Source organism: Carettochelys insculpta, chromosome 1 (assembly GCF_033958435.1).
Source record: "Carettochelys insculpta isolate YL-2023 chromosome 1, ASM3395843v1, whole genome shotgun sequence".
NCBI lineage: Eukaryota > Metazoa > Chordata > Testudines > Carettochelyidae > Carettochelys > Carettochelys insculpta.
In genome coordinates this window covers 38,438,827-38,461,554 of record NC_134137.1, presented here as the reverse complement: position 1 = coordinate 38,461,554, position 22,728 = coordinate 38,438,827, and the positions used below count along the sequence as shown (strand labels likewise).

At 42.7% G+C, this 22,728-nt stretch overlaps 1 protein-coding gene across 1 annotated transcript in view; it reads right to left on the bottom strand.

Annotated features, from left to right (window-relative positions):
* The window catches only part of DYNC2H1 (dynein cytoplasmic 2 heavy chain 1), a 346,899-nt gene extending 324,801 nt beyond the window's left edge, over positions 1-22,098 (bottom strand). Inside the window, exons 1-10 of the mRNA XM_074984721.1 lie at positions 21,569-22,098; positions 17,381-17,551; positions 16,120-16,255; positions 15,275-15,393; positions 14,539-14,683; positions 8,748-8,980; positions 8,366-8,500; positions 8,163-8,276; positions 7,266-7,377; positions 6,943-7,067 (exon numbers count right to left, since the gene is read on the bottom strand). Of these exons, the coding sequence (XP_074840822.1) occupies positions 6,943-7,067; positions 7,266-7,377; positions 8,163-8,276; positions 8,366-8,500; positions 8,748-8,980; positions 14,539-14,683; positions 15,275-15,393; positions 16,120-16,255; positions 17,381-17,551; positions 21,569-21,775 (1,497 nt within the window). The 5' untranslated portion in view covers positions 21,776-22,098. The remainder of the gene's footprint in view (positions 1-6,942; positions 7,068-7,265; positions 7,378-8,162; positions 8,277-8,365; positions 8,501-8,747; positions 8,981-14,538; positions 14,684-15,274; positions 15,394-16,119; positions 16,256-17,380; positions 17,552-21,568) is intronic.
* Positions 22,099-22,728: the final 630 nt, after the last annotated feature.

The window sequence follows — 22,728 nt, the reverse complement described above, 5'->3', positions numbered from 1 at the left end:
TTCTGCAATTTCATGAACCTTTGATCAGATCTATTATAGATGTTCTGATGTAAGGAAAATGAAGGGAATTGCCTGGAGGAAGGAAACTGAATTAGATGGTATACCATGATTTTATTTTATTTAATACCTATCTTTCTGAGGGGATATGCACAGATCAAATGAGAAAGATAGGTTCTGAAAATACAGATAGTATTTATGGAAATTGGTTTGAAGTGCTCATTGCATAAGAACGGCCATACTGGGTCAGACCAAAGGTCCATCTAGCCCAGTATCCTCTCTGCCGACAGTGGCCAGTGCCAGGTGCCCCAGAGGAGGTGAACCGAAGACAACGATCAAGCGATTTGTCTCCTGCCATCTGTCTCCAGCCTTTGACTAAAGGCTAGGGGCACCATACTTTACCCTTGGCTAATAGCCATTTATGGACCTAACCTCCAAAAATTTATCAAGCTCTATTTTAAACTCTGTTAGAGTGCTGGCCTTCACAGCCTCCTCCGGCAAGGAGTTCCACAGGTTGACTGTGCACTGTGTGAAGAAAAATTTTCTTTTATTAGTTTTGAACCTACTACCCATTAACTTCATTTGGTGTCCTCTAGTTCTTATATTATGGGAACAAGTAAATAACTTTCCAATATTCACTTTCTCCACACCATTCACGATTTTATATACCTCTATCATATTGCCCCTCAATCTCCTCTTTTCTAGACTGAAAAGTCCCAGTCTCTCTAGCCTCTCCTCATATGGGACCCTTTCCAAACCCTTAATCATTTTAGTTGCCCTTTTCTGAACTTCTTCTAAACACCAGTATATCTTTTTTGAGGTGAGGAGACCACATCTGCACACAGTACTCAAGATGTGGGCATACCATAGTTTTATATAGGGGAAGTATGATATTCTTAGTCTTATTTTCTATCCATTTTTAATAATTCCTAACATCCTATTTGCTTTACTGACTGCCGCTGCACACTGCGTGGATGTTTTCAGAGAACTATCTACTTCCAAGATCCCTTTCCTGATCTGTTGTAGCTAAATTTGCCCCCATCACATTGTATGTGTAATTGGGGTTATTTTTCCCAATGTGCATTACCTTGCACTTACCCACATTAAATTTCATTTACCATTTTTCTGCCCAACCACTCAGTTTGCTGAGATTTTTTTGAAGTTCTTCACACTCTACTTTGGTTTTGACTATCCTGAACAGCTTGGTATCATCTGCAAACTTTGCCACCTCACTGCTTACTCCTTTCTCTAGATCATTGATGAACAAGTTGAACAGGATTGGTCCCAGGACTGACCCTGGGGGAACACCACCCTCCATTGTGAAAATTTACTATTTATTCCAATCCTTTGTTTCCTGTCTTTTAACCAGTTCCCAATCCATGAAAGGATCTTTCCTCCTATTCCATGACCGCCTAATTTACATAAGAGCCTTTGGTGAGGGACCTTGTCAAAGGCTTTCTGGAAATCTAAGTATATTATGTCCACTGGATCCCCCCTGTCTGCATGTTTGTTAACCCCTTCAAAACACTCTAATAGATTAGTAAGACATGACTTCCCTCTACAGAAACCATGCTGACTTTTGCCCAACAAATCATGTTCTTCTATGTGTCTGACAATTTTATTCTTTACTATTGTTTCTACCAATTTGCCCGGTACTGACGTTAGACTTACCGGTCTGTAATTGCCAGGTTCTCCTCTAGAGCCCTTTTTAAATATTGGCGTTATATTAGTTGTCTTCCGGTCATTGGGTACTGAAGCTGATTTAAAGGATAGGTTACAAACCACCATTAATAGCTCTGCAATTTCACATTTGAGTTCTTTCAGAACCCTTGGGTGAATGCCATCTGGTCCTGGAGACTTGTTACTGTTTAGCTTATCAATTAGTTCCAAAACCCCTTCTACTGACACTTCAATTTGGGACAGTTCCTCAGATTTGTCACCTACAAAGGACGGTTCAGATTTGGGAACCTCTGAAATATCCTCAGCCGTGAAGACCGAAGCAAAGAAATCATTTAGTTTCTCTGCAATGGCATCATCTTCCTTCATTGCTCCTTTTATATCTCTATCGTCCAGGGGTCCCACTGCTTTTTAGCGGGCTTCCTGCTTCTAATGTACTTAAAAAACATTTTACAATATTTTTTTGAATTTATGGCTAACTGTTCCTCACAATCGTTTTTGGCTTTTCTTATTATTTTCTTATTACATTTTTACACTTAATTTGGCAGTGTTTATGTTCCTTTCTATTTTCCTCACTAGGATTTGACTTCCACTTTTTAAAGGATGCCTTTTTACCTCTCACTGCCTCTTTTACATGGTTGTTAAGCCACGGTGGCTCTTTTTTAGGTTTCTTACTGTGTTTTTTAATTTGGGGTATACATTTAAGTTGGGCCTCTAATATGGTGTCCTTGAAAAGTTTCCACGCACCCTGCAGGGATTTTACTTTAGTTACTCTACCTTTTAGTTTCTGTTTAACTAACCTCCTCATTTTTGTATAATTCCCCTTTTTGAAATTAAATGCCAGAGTGTTGGACTGCTGCGGTGTTCTTCCCAACACAGGAATATTAAACATAATTATATTATGGTCACTATTTCCAAGCGGTCCTGTAATAGTTACTTCTTGGACCAGATCCTGCATTCTAGTCAGTACTAGATCGAGAACTGACTCTCCCTTGTGGGAGATTTATATATCTGGCACCTTATTTGCCTATTCTTTCAAAAGAAGAAAAGCCATGTAGATGCAGCACTTTCTAAAGTAAAACCCATCTTCGAAAAAACTCTTCTTCCTATTTTTTTAGGAGAAAGGGTTCTTCTGGGTACATGTCTGAAGCCACCTGCTACAAGACAGAAGCCAGCTGGTAGAAGACAGGCATCACAAGGAAAACAAGAGAACACCACTGGCCATCACATACAGCCCCCAACTAAGGCCTCTCCAGCACATCATCAGTGATCTGCAACGCAACATGGACAACAAACGATCCTTCACTTTCACAGTCCTTGGGAGGCAGGCCTGTCCTCGCCTACATACAGCCTGACAACCTTACACAAATTCTCACTAGCAACTATAGACCACAACACAGTAACTCTAAACCTGGAACCAAACCCTGCAACAAACCTCACTGCCAACTCTGCTCACATATCTACACCAGCGATATCATCACAAGCCCTAACATCAACCATACTATCCGGGGCTCTTTCACCTGAACATCTACTAATGTAATATATGCCATCATGCGCCAGCAATGCCCCACTACAATTTACATTGACCAAACTGGACAGTCTCTACATAAAGGAATAAATGGACATAAATCAGACAACAGGAATGGTAACATACAAAAACCTATCAGAGGACACTTCAATCTCCCTGGACACTCAGTAACAGATTTAAAAGTAGCAGTCCTACAACAAAAAAATTTCAAAAATAAAATGGAGAGAGAAATTTCTGAGCTGCAATATATTTGCAAATTTGGCTCCAACAACCAAGAATTGAACAGACACTGGGAGTGGTTGGCCCATTACAAAAACAGTTTTTGTGCTCTTTATGTTCACACATCCACATTATCATCTGACAATGGGCCACATCACCCAACTGAACTGACTTGTTTTCACCTCTTTTGATGTTCACTACTCAACATTAACTGCTGAAAATGGGCCATTTCCACCCTGACTGAATAGACCTTGTCAGCTCTGGCCCTCCCCTTCACTGAGACCCCCTTCCTTAAATCCTCTGAAACCCCACCCCGACTCATGCATCTGACAAAGCCCATGAAAATGTATGCTCCAAAATATCTGTTAGTCTATAAGGTGCCACAGGACTTTTTGTTGTTTTTGTCAAGAGTATGTTTTCATTTAATTTCCATTTTCTCCGAAATGAGGTAGCCAGTTTCAATATGTTATTTGGGCCCTTAGGATAACTTTCTGAAAGGGTTTCACAGTTAACCATAAATGTATTAAGTATGGAGCCAGATCCAAAGACTCAGGAGTGTCAGATCTGCCAATCTGAAACTGGAGTTCAGTGTTAAGATGAAAGCCTTCACTCTTGCAATTTTCTTGGATCCAGATGTATTCAAAGCTGAGTTAGGCCCACTCTTGTTTTCAAATCCTTAATTATTCTCAGATCCCAGACTTGATAAAAAAAAAGTTTCCTGTAAGAAAACGGCCTGAATAATGCTTACAACAAACCTAGCCAAGGCTGAGCTTGGCACCTGCAGGCTTGGCAGTTCATAGCCTTGTCACCTCAAGGCCAGCTGCATCAGATATGGACATAAAATAATCACTTAAGCTCCAGCACTTAATTGCTTGAGTCCCAGCATCAATTTCATTAAAAATTATGCCTGAAGTCTATTTTGCCTTTCCTTTTGGGCCCAAAGGGTAAGAGTACTACAGGTAGTACAACATGACTGGGAAACATTCTCCCCCAAACACGTTAGACACTGAACATGTATGTCAGATGCCAAAAAGATTACTAGACAAAATGTATACCACTTGAACCTGTATTTCTTCATACTGTGGTCACCCTTACGGAACAATAAAACTATAACTTAAAACTATTATATTATCTAAATCTGGCCTAATTTATTCTAATACTAAGTAAGACCACACTATCCTACAACTAAGCAGACCACTAACTACACAAACAAAACTAATCTGAAGGAGCTATCTACCAGTGGATCTTTGAGATCCAGTGGTTGTTATCATTTCACTGCTCCTGTTGGAAATAACTGAGGCTGCAGTAGCAATTCAGTTCCTTTATAGTCATGATCTTAGAAGACCTTCAAGTGCCAAATAGGGAAGATGGGGGAGCACAGGCACCTAAAAAGCACCGCAACTGGAAGTTCTAACATCCTGCTGCCCTAGTCAGCAGAAGTCCCAAGCGTAAAACAATACCAGGGACACTTGAAAAAGTGTGTTTCACTTTGCAAGTATAAAACCGTGCCCTCAAGTAAGGGCCTAAATAGACTTTTGGATATGGCATGAGTCCTTCCCAGGTTGGGGGACACCAGCCAAAAGATCAGAAGATCTGTAATTGTATGATCAAGCCCATATGCAGGGGAGATGCGAGGGGTGCAAAAGGACCCAGCTCAATGGCCCACCCTGCCCCTTTCCTGCTCTGCCCCACCCTAACACCCAGCCCCCTCCCCGATCAACCTGGCAAGGGACAGGCAGGCAGGCAGCAGAAGCCACAGAGGATCACCTCCCTGTGGTCTCCTTCACTCTCTGCCCCTCACCACCCCTGCACTCACTCACTGAATCCTCTGGGCCCACACTGCTCAGCAGGCCGAGGCAGAGTGCTGTGTGGCAAGTGCTGGGTAGATGAGAGGGAGGCTGCAGGGAAGCAGGGTGGCTGTTTAGGCGTGGCTGGAGGAGGGGCGGTGGGGGGGCAAGGCCACCTGGAGAGCTGAGGGTCAGAGGAGTAGGGCAGTCCCGCTGTGAGAGGGGGATCAAAAAATTTAAAAAAAAAGCACACACACCCCAAAATTCCTGAGTACAGGCCTGATAGTCCAAAAAGTCATCTACCATCCTGGGCTTTTTGCTTAGACTAGACCACAGCCTCTCTGAAGTCAGCCGGTACCTTGCTAGTATGCAAGCCCTGGACTCGGAAGACCTGGAGCACAAATGTTACAATATAATCATGGAGGACATTAAAAAGCTTTGGTTAACTAACGTGAATTTGGGAAAGCTGTATAAATTCTCTCTCTCTCCAGAAAATTATATTGATAGGTTCACTTCAGTAAGCCATAATGAGGCTCCTATTATACATTGAAATATGTTAGGAAAAAGCAGTGTTTCTCCCAGGATCTTAAGAAAACGAGAAGATGAATTTCAGCTGAGCACCAAAAGCACAAGGAAATATTTAGATGATCTTAACAATATTTTGTATCATTTTTAAAAAAAATGTTTTTATGGCACACGTTTCAAAATGTGCCTATTCTCAAACTTTTGTTACAAATTGCAATTTAAGCTTTAAACGCTACTCCAATGGCTCTAGAGTTTTTAAAGGGAAAGCAGAGCAAGTAAGTCTCTCTCAAAAACCAAAGTATGACAATGGCAAAAATATAAATATATCAATAAATAAGTGACGGTTCATATGTCATAAAAGATGCTATCTTCTCAGTAGGATTTTAGAATGTCTAAACACATGTAATATTTCCTCTAAAGTCAAATTCATCAAGGACATGCAAATCTAGTAAATGAATCTCTACAAATCTTTCCATTCAATTAAATCACTTGCACATGCTTTTCCTTACATCACACAAGTAAACATGTTACATTCTGAAAATTTCATTCCTTTCATGTCAAAACCCATTTATATATCAAATTATAAATGTGTTGTTAGCAAGGCACTGATACGATTTGACATTACTGTGTGACTACAAACTAATAAAAAAAACAGGAAATTACCACTGAGCAGATACCCTGAACTCAACCTGCTGTGAAGCAAAAAATACTAATGTACAGCTCCCTGACTTTATTATAAAGAACCAACAATTCTGCTTTTTGATATGATCCTGGGAAGATCTTGCTTGCAATGACAAGCTCTTACGCATACAAGAAATACCACTGATTTCTGAAGAACTGATGAAAGTAAGCGGGCCACAATGTGGCTCATTAAAAGCCTTCTATGGCAACCACGTGTGCAATTGAGGAAGTAATCTGAGCCAAAAAACATCCATCACCACTGTAGACATTCTCGTCTTTCCAAGTTTTTGTAATACTTTAAAATATTTTGTAATAAACTTTGTTTAAAACACAGGATGTTTTGCAATGTATGAATAAAAGTGTTGAATAAATAAAAAACTATTTCTTACTGAAAAGGAGCTTTGAACCTTTAACTCCAGTGAAGTCAATGAGTGTTGAAGACACTGAGCACTCATGAAGATTTTTATGCCACATTTTTAACTAGGAAGACAATATACAGTGTCTGAACAAAAATTTAAAAACTATTACCTTCAACTCCAGCTGCCTCACCCAAACAATATTATTGACAACTTCAGAAAGATTTTTGCCTGAAAGTGGCCCAGACACATCACCAGGAACACCATGGCATCGAGTTTCAAAGTCCATTCGAAAATCTGCATCAAAGAAGCAAACTGTTCATGTTAGACCCACAATGCACAACAGAACCAGTTATCAAAAATGAATTGTAACTACAAACAACATTAGTCTTTTACAAAAAAAGTTGCAAAATTCTACTCCCCAAAGTAAACAAAGCATTTAAAAATTTTCCTAAAGTACAAATTAATTTGGAATTTTCTAAGAAACATTTCTACCTCTGATAGAGTCCTGAAGTCTTGCTAGCAAAGTTTCCCTTTCAAAAAGCAACTCTTTGCTAATGAGTGGGCGTTTTACCAGTCCCTTGTACTTCTGAAATGCTTGAAGCAGCTAGAATAAGAAATAACGTAAAGAAAAAAGGTTATTTCGACTCAATAAAAAAGCATTACTGTTACAAATCTAATATATGATATGGCAGGGTGGGGCCAGGAGCGGAGGCAGGAGTAAAAACAGAGCACAGACAGAGATGACAAAGTGGGAGCAGCTGAGGAGTCGGCCGCCCTAAATCAATTAGGGCCAGCTGATCCTACTCAGGGCTACCTTTATAAGCTCTTCTCCATGCAAGGCAAGGGGAGAGTGGTTAAGGAGAGTTTGGGAGGTGAGTGAGGAGAAGTAAGCAGACTTAGAGGAATACCAGAGACCACAAAAGAGGAGAGGAGCCTCAGCAACCTGGGGGACTGGACTGCCCCAATCCGGTGGGGGCCTGAAGCTCCACCACAGACTTTGAGGAACTGGTCAGCCAGAGGAATCAAACAAAAGAGGGGATTTGCTGCCCCAGCTACCACTAGAGGAAGGAGGTACCGGGGGAATTGTCTGGAGGAGGTAGCCCAGGGAGAGGAGCTGCAAAGGGAGTTGGCCCTCACTGGCAGCAGCCATCCAGGATCCCTGAGCTGGAACCTGGGAAGAGTAGGTGGGACCAGGTTCCCCATACCCCAGCAATGGTAACGGGGTTCGTATGGTGAGGCCAGTGGACTAAATAGAGGACCTGGGGCCAAGGAATGAGACTGACTCTGCCACAATTATCATAAATAACTATTTCTTTGTCTCAAAATGATTACTTGAGAATTCTATAACCTGATGCACAGTGAAGCCTTGGTGTTATAAAAATATTTTACCTGTTGTGGACTGTCTTGAATTTCTGAAATAAATGTTTTCAGTTTACTTGCTATTTTCTGTTCCAGTGGTGCAACAATTCTCTCATACTGAGACACTGCAGCTCTCCATAAAGGCTGGAGATAATAAATAACTATTAGTTTGAGATTTTTTATTTCTCACAACAAAAATTACAAATTAATTAGAAAAATAAAAAAAATTATACCTCTGTGTAGGAGTTATAGTACACAGGGTTCAGGCCAGCAAAGGGATCAAACACCTTAGCAAGGTGCAATGTTTGTTTTTCCCCCATTGGCAAAAAATATGCCAGTTTTTCATGAAGTGTTCTAATAGTCAGCACCTAAAACAAAAAAGTAATATTTAACATACTGTAACTTTAAAAGCAAGAAACAATAGAGTATAAACTTCACCATCTGTATCATCCCAGCTCATCACAAATAACAGTTTCTTAGCACTGAGTATGGTCCAATAACCATTGAACCCAAATATATGTAGTAAACCATTCTCTGATTTAAATATTACTCATCATTAGTTATTTACAATTTTAGAAACTCTGTAGTCTAAATCAAAGCTCACTAAATTGATACCTCATCAAGACGTTTGCCAAGTTTGTCTAATGATTCAGGAACGTATTTCTCGTTTTGCCATGGATGTGGAGTATACCGTTGCCACAGTTGTCCAGTTAAGTGATCACAGGCAGCTACCCACTGTTCACAAATCATGATACCAGCCTTCAGATTTTCTTTCACAATGTGAAAAGCATCCTCCCACAGATTGAGAGTTCCCATTTTTTTCTGAACAAACCTACCAAGAGAGCCACCTAAGAACAGCAAAAAAAAAAAAAAAAAAAAAAAAAAACACAAAAAAAAAAAAACACACACACCCACATATAACAACTATATTTAAAATTCTCTATATTTTACATCATAATACACTTATATTTGGAAAAGCTACTGAAGAGATACTTTAATACTAAATGCAAATCTCATAAACAAACAACTATGCACTTTGGGCCTGATTCTACAATCCCTTGCTCAAAAGTTAAGAGCTACAGAAATGCACTCTTTAACTAATTAAATTATATACATATTGTGCAAGACAACACATTTAAAAATTGAAGTCTTAATTTACAATAAGCCATACTTTAACAGATTTTATAGTTTTCATTAAGTTTTAGGCCAGATGAGACCATAAGATCACATAGTATGATATGCGTATCAAAGTAAATTCAGTTTTATTTAGTTCCACTTGTGTTGAATCCAAAAGCTTGGATTACACTGAAGCATTTCAGTCCCCAGAAAACTAAAGTGTTATATGCCACAGGCAGAGAACAGAAGAAACAGAGGTACAACAAATGCCAGACCTCTGTGCAGTGGAGAAGGGAATGGACGGAGATAACCCACATAATCCTAGCACAAAGGTGGGCAAGAAAAAAAAGTGGTGGCCTGCCAGTGTTAGACTCTGGCGGGCCGAAATCACCAATATATTAACTGCACCTCTGTAGGTATCAGGTGATCACAGCTCTCATTGGCCACAGATCACCATTCACAGCCACTAGGAGCAGCAAGAAGCAACGTAATCTGGGACACCACTTCCTGCCACCCCCATTCGCTGCACACCATGATCCGCAGCCAGTGAGACCTGTGATCACCCAATACCTGTGGAGGCACATGCAAATATAGAGGTGGAGGCCTGACAGGGACTAACCATAGAGGACTGGATCTGGCCCACAGGTCAGTTTTTGCCCACCCCATCTTTGCAGATCATCCAGGCTCCATGAAGCAGAGGAAAGCAAAATGAAAACAAAAATCAAAGACCCTGCCAATCTGTCCTGAGGGGAAACTCCTTCCCACCCCAAATCTACAAATCACTTGAACCCTGAGCAGAAAAGCAAGAGACATAAGCCAAATACCTAAAAACAGAGAATTCTCTATGCCATTTCACAGTAATGATCTACCCCTTCTGGCACTCTAAGCCCCAGGTATGATCTATCCCTGATGCTTCAGAGGAATATTTAAAAAACTGAAAAACTCAGAATATATTTTTCCAGGTGTGCATTGGGAGGATAAAAAGTCCTTCCTAATTCCTTCAGTGGAGAAGGCCTGAAGCAAGAGACCTTGCCTTAATGAACAATTATGTGTTACGATCGTATTGAAGACAATGCCGAGCTTCTCATCTTCTCCAAAGCTTATAAAGGGAGGAATAAGACTTCTAAGCCAAAAGATGCCACTGACACTATCTAGCCATACCCTGCTGTGCCCAGGCTATAAAATTTTTCCTCACAAACCATATTAAAACATACACTTTAGGAAGATATTTAATCTCACTTTCATGGACTCCAAGCAACAGTGAGTCCACCACCTCCACAGGCAAGGTGTTCCAATGTTTAATTACCATAAATGTTAGAATGCAAACTTATTTCAAGGTTGAATTTGCCCAACTTCAGCTGCTCCACAATGGATCTTATCATGCCTTGTCTGTAAGGCTGCATCTACACTACGAGACGAATTTGAATTTAAGGCCGTTAGCTCGATATTACCACATGATTGTCTTCACTGTTAGTACCATTAGCTCAATTTAGGGTGCACTAATCTCGAGATTACAATATAATTACATAAGGGGTGTAGCATCAAGCTCGAATTCAGAAGTTCAATTAAAGGCACGTGTGGAAGTGCCACATCTTAAAACTAAATTCATTAGCCTCCAGAGGTGTCCCATACGTAAACCACAACGTCCCTCAGTGCTCTGCTCTGGCCGCTGCTCTCCAGTGACAGGAAAAACGTGAATTTCCAAGCAGGAGCAGCGAGCCTTTGGCTGTGGGCTCATATTAGTATGACAGCCTGAGAAATGTCCTTCTTTCTTTGCTGTTAGTGTTGTGAGCACATCTGCCCATTCAAATAGTCCCTGCATGGAGTTTGTGACTCTCTCTCTACATGTTATTTTTTTCTGCGTTGGCTGGAACCAACTACTGCCCCACCATTACCACATGTCAACAACGCTATGGTGAGGGTCATGCTTGCATAACATGCCGAGAAACTTCTTAGCTGTTTACATCTGTGTGTGAACCGCCTTCCCTGCCCCACCGGTGCTACATAATCTGAGTCTTTCCCGCACTCTGCCACATCACATGGGTAGCTCCCAACCCAATAAAAGGATGTGCCTGCCATTTGGTGCTGACCATGCTGCTAGTCACGCGTCTAGGGCTCCAAGAGCAGAAAAGATATTCAGGGGCTTGCTGCCACTGTGGGGAAATCTACCCCAGCATCTAAGATTCTGGGGGTTTTATTGCTGCCATGGGGAAGCCTCCCACTGCGGCTAAGATATTTGGGGAGGACCACTTCAACTGGCTCCCCCACTGAACCCCTACACACCCATATTGGGGCTTGCTGTCGCCAAGGGGAAGTTTCCCCCCACGGCTAAGATACAGAGGGGCTTACTGCCACCAGGGGGAAGTCTCATGAGCTGGGGGCGGGGGGCTGACTCCCCACAAAGGGACCATGTTAACTGTACCCTCAGCACTTGCCCCCCCTCCACCCCCAGAAACACAAGCTGGCGTCTCCAGTCAATGAGATTTGGAGCTTCCACCATCAGTTTTACACCTACAGTGACATTATTTCTTTGTTGTTCTCTTTTGTTCCAAAACTACCTTAGCAAAGGTTCTTCTGGGGATATCTTTTACAGAACATACATGATTTAAACCGTTATCTTCTATATTACTTTCTCTCTTTTGTAAACATTTTGCCACTGGGCCTAATTTCACAGCAATATAGAGAGGCGGGAAACCAATAATTCTTTTTTCCTCAACTATCCTCTTTCTTCTCACTTTAAAATACAGTCCGGGCCCCTGTATTATATTCAGGGATCACATGCATGCAAATATGGGAGGTGGAACACTCACTGGATGGCCAGTTGAGAACACAGTCATTGCATGGAAGCATTATAGTGCACCAGAAAGCCAAAGACTCTCCCCAACACCAATATAATGAACATGGAAACCAAAATTTCTTTTTTCCTACACTGTTCTATCCTCTTTCTTCTCACTTTAAAATACCATCTTGGTCCCTGTATTATTTGCAAGGATCACGTGCAATGATGGGATGTGGGACACTCAGTGGATGGCCAAGCAAGCATATAGTCACTGCACCTGTGTTGGCAACTTACTACTGTGGGGGGAAAACCAAAAGTTCTTTTTTCCTAGACTTTTCTATCCTCTTTCTTCTAACTTTGAGGGTCCCTGCATTATTTCCAGGGATCAGGAAAATGCACTGTAGGAAGATGATGTCAAGACCAGCAAGCATACCCAGTATGCTACAGTGATGAGGAAACTGTGGTGTAGCTTCTCACAATGCACTACTGCAACAGTCGATGTTAGCCAATTTGAGGGTGTCAGCAATGACATGACTTTGTGAGGAACACGTGGGAAGTGAGGATGGTTAAATTTGAACTTATAAATTCCAGAATGACAAAAATCGATATTAATAAATTCTAATTTACCTCATAGTGTAGACGTAGCTTAAGACTCTTCAGTATTTCCACAACATTCTTGAAGTGTGGAGAACTGAACACAGTAGTCCAGTATTGGTCTTACCAATGCTGTGTATGTAATGACAGAGTCACTTCCATATTTCTACTTCTTATTCTTCAGTGTATAAATCAATGATCATATTAAGCTTTTTTGCCACAGTATTGCACTATGATCCACAATGACATGGATATCCATACTGCTCTCAAGATACTTCTTTAAGTCCTTCACTGCTTTCCAAGACAGTCCCCCTCCTGCAGGTATTCACTTCATTATTTGCTCCCAGACACATTACCTTGAATCTAGCTCTTCTTCAATACATTTTGTTGGACTGTGACCATTTAAGCCATCACCAGGCACCCAAGAAAAGTGAGAGGTACATAAGGAAGAGAATCAGGCAGGAGTCCATGGGCCACAAATAGTGCCCCAGTGGGCTACAGGTTGCCCACCCTTGATTTAAGCATACTCATATCTCTGTAACCATAACATGCCTCTCTCATTGTGCACTACCTCATCAGTCTTCATGTCATCTGCAAAGTTTACCAGCAAAGATTTTATATCATCATCTAAATCTTTGATTTAAAAATACTGAATAGCTTTGGACCAAGAATTTATTCCTGAAAGACCCCACAAAAAATGGCCCTCCTCACTGATGTCTTGAGAGCTGTCAGTGACCCTAGCTTTAATCCATCCAAAGTGTGCCCCATTGGTTCCATATAATTCAAGGTTTTAGTCATAATGTCATATCGTATTCAATAAAATGCCTGGGAGAAATTTAAGTATACTATATCAACATAGTTGCCAATATAATAGATTTATCTGACAATACTTTTGATGAAAGCATATTGACTTGTATTACAAGCAGGTCACAACATTCGCAAATTTAACAATCACAAATTAAATTATTTGTAAGCATCTGGAGGAGTCAGTTTCACTTTCCTGTGCCAGGCTAGGCAGGCAGAGTGAGCTTCCAAACAGCTCTTATTTCAGCATGCTAGCCACAGTTACTGCTGCAGGGACCCCCATGGAATCACTGACATGGCGGGGGTGGGGGTGTGGAAGCAGAAGACCTACCCACCACACACACACTGGGCCAGGGATCCCATATCCCCCACGGATGCTGGCACAGCAGAGCAGGGCAGGGGCGAGGCTGGGGCGCAGGGCCGTGGTACCTGTGCTGGTAATCTGCCCAGCCTTTGTTGAGCTCAGCACCCAGCCCCACTTCTGGCCAGGGGCATGGCCTGACCGCTGGCTGGCTCCCCATAGCCCAGCTGCCGGACTCCATCTCCCTGCACTGCTGCCCAGAGCCACCCATGGCATCAAAGCCCAGGAGCCTACCAAGTTCCGCTCCCCCAGATGCCCACGCCTGCAGGGAGAGAGCAATGCAGGGAGGCTCTGAGAGCCAGGGACATCTGGGGTGGGAACCCACAGCGGGCCCACGAAGTTTCCTTCTTTGCCCCAGCAGGTATTTGGTATTCGGTATTCGCAAAAATTAAACATTCGCAAGGGTTTTCAACACCAAGCCCTCATGAATGTCGCAACCCTACTGTAATTATATTTTTAACCACAAATTCTTTAGTATTAGTCCTAGATTATTTTGCCTAAAAATGTCAGGTTAATTAGTCAACAGCTCCATGAACCATTCCTTTTACTCTTTTTAAACAGTCAAGCTCTACTGGCAGCCCTCCAGTCCTTCGGATTTTCCCAGGCTGTGCCTACACTAGACATTAAAGATTTGTTAAAATTAACAATAGTGTTTCAGAGAACTCCTGAGTTAGGTCCTTTAAGACTTCTGGGTGTAAAGTATCTATACCGTTGATTTGAAAACATATGATCATTTCTACCCCCAGCTTTACCTATGACATCCAAAAGATTCTGCATGCGTGACTGTGGAAAGGGGTCATGTTCTGTTTGTCTCCATACATCATCAACAGTATCCCGAGTAGTCTCCACTAAATCCACAACTTCAAATAAGGAGAGATTTTCCAAGTTGTAATAATCCTAGAAATAAAATACATTTTAAAATAACTTGGCTGTGTTACTGATGGAATAGAAATATTTAAATTCTTTTGAATATATTCAATCGTGTTTGTTAATTGAGGCATTTTGCTGTTACAGATATGCCAGGTCTTTATTTTAAAACTTAAAAACATATGGCACATCCTGCCAAAAAAATAAGGATGTGAATAACTTCATTCATGTGAATAGTTTCTCTGACTTCTGTGGGATAATTCACGTGAGTAAAATGTTTCAAGTGCTGAACACTTTGCAGGGCAGAGCACACAATCAACATCTTGTGTGTGAGTTATTATTTATCGTCATCCCACTTTCAGATGACAATCTTCTTGCAGTTCTTTTGTTATATTAATATCTTTAAGGCACATTTTAGGACTGAAGGCACTACAATGTGTTCTGAATTAAACTTGAGCAACCCCCACTAAAGTAAGTGGGAGCTGCAGTAGAGAAACTACAAGAAGAATATTGCCCAAGATTTTGTACTTCATACAATTTCACAAGTTGAGTAAATTCTTTTCAAAGTCTGATATAAATACATCACTGAATAAATAAAAGAAAAAAAAAAAAAAAACATACTCTTGCAATTGCTTCAAACAGATCTCTAAAATAAGAGGCTCTCTCTTTGCTACATGATTTACTTCCACGATGAGCACGCTCTGTCCAGAACTGAAACTCATCATTTGGTGTAAGTATTGCTGCAAACACAAAACAGAAAGCACTTAAATACATTGTTCAAATGTAATGCATAATATCAAAATAGCTTTAGGTAAAACACTTAAAAATAGAAATGTTTTGGGGGAATGGGAATTATATAATTATGCTTCATCTTTTAGGTTTAAGTGTGATATCAGTTTGATATTAAGGCTCAATTCTGCTAGATCAGAGATGTCCAACCCATGGCCTGTGGGCCAGAATCCAGACCACGGAGCCTTTCTATCCGGCCCGCAACTCTGGTGGCGCCACCATTTTCACAAGGCCACTGGGAGGCTCCAAGCCACTTGTAGCTATTTAAGAAGCCATTTGCTGCTCACACCACTGCCGCCTGGCTCCTCCTGCCTGCCATACTAAAAGCGTAGCTCTTGATTTAATTGGTTTAATGGCCACAATGTTTGGGATGCAGTTTGGGGCTGCAGAGGGGTCTAAGGCTGGGGGCGGGAGTGGCAATTTGGGGCTATTTTGTGTTCAGCCCCCAGAACATGTAAAAAATTGCCATGTGGCCCCCAATGAAAAAAGGTTGGACACCCCTGTGCTACATACTTGGTGCCCTCAATTCCTAGCTCACAAGAGTATTCACAACTGTTCAAGAGATATTCTGATTTATTTAAACCACCCACATGATAGAGACATGAATTCACAAATCAAATAAGATAATCCATTTTTAATATAAACTGTGTTATAAAAGAAACAATTATAGTACATACCACGCACATCATCTTCACGGAACTTGGTTCCTGCATAATTAGGATCTGATCTTCTAAGAACAGTACCCAAACCAATCTCTAGCTCACTCAGAAGATTCTGGAGTTTGGGATCAAACTCCTTGCTCCACTTCTCATCCTACAACAAAGTTTCCAAGCAATAAAAATCATGTTAGAATGCTATCATTTTCTTATTATCTTTTTTTCAAAAATAAAATAATTCCTGTATAACAATTTTCATCTGATGGAGGAAGAGAACAGGGAATGCACCTTATGTTTAGGGAAGAGCATCTGAATTCTTTACAGGCTGGTCAAATCAAAAACACTGAACCATATCATGTCAATAATTTTTTTTAAAAAACTCTTTACTGATTATAACTTGACCTACAGCTCAGAAAGCGACTGCAAGACATGAATTAACAGATGCAAAAGGATGCTGCAAACAAATACTCTTTCATCATTCTCTACTGAGTCAACCCAGTATGGAATTTACTCATATGCTAAGAATTGCTGGTTACAATGAACAGCAAAGATTATTGTGGTCTTCTGAAATCACAATAGAAGTATGACAGAAAACCTGGAGCTTGGCAACAATGAAACACTGAAATTTCTTTCGTTAAGATAAAGAAATATACCCATGAGAGAGAAAGTGTTAAAAACTAAATAAAGCAAGTCTCTTTAATATCACCAAATAGGAAAAAGAGGAATCATTTTAGAAGTTAACAGTTCTCAGTTTAGCTTTTACATTTTCACACGTAAGATGCACTTGCTACCATGTACAATCCCTGTGTCAAACTATGCAAGTCCTCAATTATGCAAAACTTACATGACTTAGCCCTTTATGGTCAATTCTCCAACTGACACATAGTGGAATTAAACTGACAAAATCTACCAGCACAATGGAAAACAGAGTCATATAAGTCAGTTTAGGAATCCAGCACACCTGCTTACCACATAAAATAGCCATAATGGTTTGTGCAGTTCTGATGTTGAATTTGAGGCAATACCTGGTACACATATAAAAATGACAGAGACTTATGTAAAGATTGCCGTAAAATGCCTCCTTTAACTTGGAGCTTAAATAAATTGGACATTCCTTAAGTCCTCTGTAAGTATTTTAATTTTAAAGCTAACAGAAAAGCAAATTACAACTAAGAGAACAATTAACACTGGTTGGGGAAGATTAATACTGAAAATACAGGAATGTAATTGATAAGTACACATTTTTAATGTGTAAAAATATCTGTAATGGTATATTACTTACCTTTAGTAATACTGGTGCAAATACCTGTCGTACTGCTTGATAAAGTGTATTAATAGGTGAATCTAACATAGATGACACAAGAATATTACTATGAAGATTATCTTCTGTAATAACATCAGGTCGCAGCTTAAAGAATACTAATACTTTATCTTTTGAATCACCAGCTTCAATCTATAATGATAAAAACACAAGGTTCCAAAAAAAATCAACTGAAAATCACAGAATTCCCCCCCCCCCCCCCCCCCACACACACACACTCCTTCCTTCCACTCTCTATACAATTTAGAGCAAGGAAACAATTAATTGCAACGTCTCATGTTACTTGATGTGATAAACATTCTGTTCATATTTGATGTGTACTACTGTATTTAAATTCAAAACTTCACATTATATTTATATTGGTCTGACCATGAATCTGAAATGTAATACAAAATTAAACACTTAAAACAGCCTCTGCATTATAAGTAGAGCTGGACAGAAAATGGTTTGAATGTTTTGGATTAAAAAAAAAAAGTTGTCAAAAAATCCATAACTGTTTTATCTTCAGGTAACCATGTTATTTATACTATTCAGGGATTGAGAAGTTCACTTCCACACCTTCCAGTGTCAAGCAACTGGAGTACAAGTGGTCAAACATAACACACCCCACAAGATATCACATCAGAATTTAAGCTTGGTTAAAAGAAACAGTTTGCACCCTTTAATGATTTTGAAGATAACTTTCCAAATGTAAATCTATGCTGTCTTCATGGTGTGCAGATAAACAGCTCCAAAACCTCTGCAGCTGTTCATAGACTACCCAAACAATAGGAGAGTGAAATTGATATAAATCTCATTGGTTTCAATGTTGTCACCTAATACAGGATGCACAGCAGTAGTAACACAACAGTCAGGTCAATTTCATAGTGCAGTTAGCTGGTAAACCTGCATACAGCTGAGGCAAGCAATGCACCTATTCTCAGAAAACAATACGTAAAATAGTGGTTGGGAAACAGGAGAGTAGCAGACATCCCAACTTTTTCACAGAAGCCAAGAGTCTAGGTTTAGGAGGGAAAAGAATTTTTCCCCTTCTAACAGGCAGAAGAGGATCACCAGAAGGAAGTCTCAAATTTATCAGACACTTACAAAACAGACACTAAATGAAAAATGGAGCAGCTCCGTGAGACACACTGACAACAAGGAATTTGCCTCTAGACCAGAGGCAGGCAAGTTAGGCCCTGAGGGTGCTTCTGGCCCCCGCCAAGCCTTTTAATCCAGCCTGCAGCAGACACCTAGGGTTACAGGGAGTGGGGCTTCAAGAACTGCCCCACCCACTCAGGAAACTCTCTCAGCTCCTATTGGCTGGAAATAGACCAATGGGAGCTGAGAACTGGACTGCCCCAGCCCCAGTAAAATATTTCAGCTCCTATTGGCCAGTCACACAAAACTGAACAATGGTAACTGAGAGATTTTTGTACGGACAGTTCAGCACAATTTCTCAGCTCCCACTGGCTGGTTTCTGGCCAATGCAAACTTAGAGATTTAGCTGGGGGTGGGAGCAGTAAGCCCTCCCCACCCTCCACCCCCCAACGCAGACAGTCACATGGAACAGCCTCAGGGCTGGGACTGCTGGCCCAAGTCAGAGAAACCATGGATTTCACTTCTAGGACTACACCCCAACTCCCTCCCAGACCCTACATCCCCTCTTTTATGCCTCCCCCTCAACCAGAATCCTCTCCTGCACCTCCTCCTGGACCCTGCAATCCAATACCCTGCTCCAGGGCACAATCCCCTTCTTCATCCAAACTCCCTCTCAGACCTCCCACTGTCTCTTGCACCCCAGTCTGTTGCTCACCACCTCTATAAAAAAGTGCAGCCCTTGACCACTTACCAAAATCATGGAGTACCCCTCATCAAAAATTACTGCCCACCCTTGCTCTCGACTCTGGTAGTGAGCCCTCGCTTCATATTTCATGTTGTTCTCTGGGTAGTAAGTTCAATCTTTTCTCTGAAAGCTGTAATTTTCAACTCACAAAGTAGGATTCCCTCTGCACTGACAAAAACCTTCCCCAACTCCCCAATCCATCCCACTTGCTAGAAACCCCTTTGTTTAACTAAAGTTTCTATCAATCCAACCAAAACAAGAGAAGAAGAAATAAAACTGTCAGTCTATTCTAACTTCCTATCACAAATCAGACAGACAAGGTCTACAATACAAATCAGGAATGAAGTATTAGCTATAATATGCAGAACGCTGACATTCAGCACATAGCACAAAACTCTATGGCACTCTATTTTCTCTTCCTAGTGTACAGTACAGTAGACACCCTTTTTACTCAATCATGTAAGTTACTTGTTTTGCAAGATATTATCGTGCATAATGTTTTGGATAAAATTAACTAAGTGCTCTGTCAGCGGTACCCACATTTACTGCAACTGAGGACAACAAAAGCAATTTGCCAACAGTTTAATGTTGGCAAGAATTGCACCTGATGAACATTAAACTGAGCACTCTGCATAGAAAGTTGCTTTCCATTAGTTAGCATGCCAAACACTGGGCTCAGTGGTCTACACAAGCCTTAGTTGTTGTAATGTGTCATGTATTGGACCATATGATCAGTGTGTAAACTTCCCCCTGGAGCATACCAGTCACATCATGCCCCATGATCTATTCAGAGATAAAATATCCTCCTCCCCACCCTGCAAAGATGTTACCACTCACACTGAACACTGTACAATGAGTTTCATGGTTTCTGCATACACTGAAGCTTCACATTACATACACACCAGACCTAGTAGCATGCAAACTCATTCACAGTGAGACAGAATGTATTTCTATGTTACACACTAGGACCTGAGGCTCTACTAGAAGTAAAAGAGAAACACCATGCAATACACCAGACCACCTGGTCTCCATACACACTAGTGCTGGAATGGCACATCACACATCAGAGCCCATGACGTGCAGGGAAACTCACACTGGAATGGTGTTTTACACAGCAAAGACCATAGACTATATAAGAACAATCAAACTAAGTCAGATCCCTATGACCCATGTAGCCCAACATCCTACATCAGCTGGCGCTAAGTGCTTCAGAGAGAATGAACAAAACACAGCAATTTCAAACTCTTCATCTGCTATTCTCCAGCCACAGCATCTGAGAGTGCACATTTAGGGACACCAAGTGCACAGGTCTGCATCCTTGACTGTCTTGGCTAACTGACACAGATGAACCTATCCTCCATGAAGTTGCCTAATTCCTTTTTGACCCTAGCTACGATTTTGCCTTTCACAACATTCCCTGGCAACTAGTTCCAAAAGCTGGATGAGTATTATGTGAAAACACACTTCCTTTTGTTTGTTTTAAACCTGTCGCACTTTCCACACCAAACCCCATCGTTTCTATGTGTGCCTACACCAGAAGAGCAGATCATACACCAGAGTACAGGGTCAACATGGACCACGGGTACCATTTCAGGACAGAGTTGGGGGTGGAGACAGGGAGGAGCAGCAGCCCTGCATACCAGGACACCGCTTGCTCTTCTTAGCTTGTTTGCATGCCTATCACTACTAGCTGTCCACACAAGCCCGTGTACTTCAAGTCATGGGACTGGGAAGAAGAGCAGCCAGCATCCTGGTACGTACGGCTGCTGCCCCCTTCATTCCCAAAATGGTGCTGTTGGCATGCGCACTCACCAGAATTACATGGTGCGTACCAGAATATGGTCCATATGGGTAATGGCTCCTGGATGGTGTGTCACACACCAGAACCTGTGCTCTGCATGGTTCACAGCAATGAGATAATATGTCACAGTGTAAGACAGCGCATTATACACCAAAGTCCATGGTCCAGAGACAGACAGGTTCCAGAACAGTATGTCACACTACATGGCCTGTGCTCTGCAGATGCCCCTATCTGCACGTCACATTGTATGCCACACCAGAGCCCATGGTCCACGCAAGCACCAGGACGGCAGATCACACACCAGAACCACCCCTTCCCCACCCCATAATGAAATGGTGTCCTTGCTCCATGCTGGCTCTGACCTCCAGCGTGTGACCTGCTTTGCCGGCGCAGGCACACATGCAAACCACGGGGCCTAGTGTGCAATATGCCACACGGGGACAGTGTCACATGCTTGTGCCCACACTCTGCACACCTCGGCACACACGTGTTGCACAGATGCTCACACCAGGCCAGCACCTACCTTGTTGGACGCAGCCAGCTGGGTGCCGGCGTGCTGCACCGTGAGGAGGAACTCGTTGCCGTCATCCAGGAAGCTGGCCAGCTGGGGGCTGGTAGCAAGCGCACTGGCCGGGTCGGTGGGCCCGGTCGACGGTGCTAGGCCGAAATAGTTTGCTGCGGTGACCGCTATGAAGCGTTTCCTCTTGTCGCCCTCCCCAACCAGAGCCATGGTGGCGGGCAGCCCGCAAGGGCGGGGCTCTCACTCAGAAGCGGCAGGGAACTGACCGGGGGCTCCGTGCGACGGCGGCTCATCCACAGGCTCGCGGAGAGGCCTAGCAGCGCCTGGCGTCCCCGTGTTGCCAGGGCCCGTCACTATGGCGACCGAAGATGGCGGCGCGGGACCGCGGAACGCTCGCCGCGCTCAGCTTGGGATGTCGGGACCGCGCCGCGGCTCCAGTCCGCCGTGGGCTCCACGGCACAGGGCGGGATGGGAGATAACCTCCCCGCCCGGCGCCTACGCGCAAGGCCAAGGCTGGGACGCCGTCCCGCTACGCTGGGCTGTCTCGTTGTAGTGGGCAGCGCACGCAGGCCGCAGCGCTAGCCCCAACCTCGCTCTCCGCCCACCCCAGCGTCCCGCGGTGTGTGGCCTGCCCTCTAGCAAACCCTGAGCATTGCTCGGGTGCCGCCTTAGCCCGCCGCCCTCTCCTGCAGCTTGCTCGCCTCCTTTAAAATGTTAGCCTGCCCCCCCCCCCCCCCCCCGCTAAAGTGCTACGTGCACGAGTGTTGGGGTAGGGTGACCGCGTTGCCCTATAGCAAATATGGGACACGGGCCTCCAGGGATGGGGGGGGGGGCTGTTGTCGTGTGTCAAGGCTCCTAGGAGATGGGGATTGCTGACCCACTGTGAGCCACCAGGGATGGGGTATCCACAGCCTCCCAAGGAGGGAGAGCAGAGGATAGAGGGTCTGCAACTTCTGGAATGGGGTTGCTGAGAGTCGGGGCCTTGCAGCCTACCAACAGGGGCGATCAGGTAGTGCAGCAGCTACCATATCACAGGAGTCCCTGGCAGCAGGAGTTGCTTCACCTAGGTGTGCGCACCAACGAAATGAGGCAGGAGCTGCTACCATGGAGTGCAGGGGAATGGGGCAGCTGCCCCACAGAGGACCTCCTCTGCAGCAAGAGCT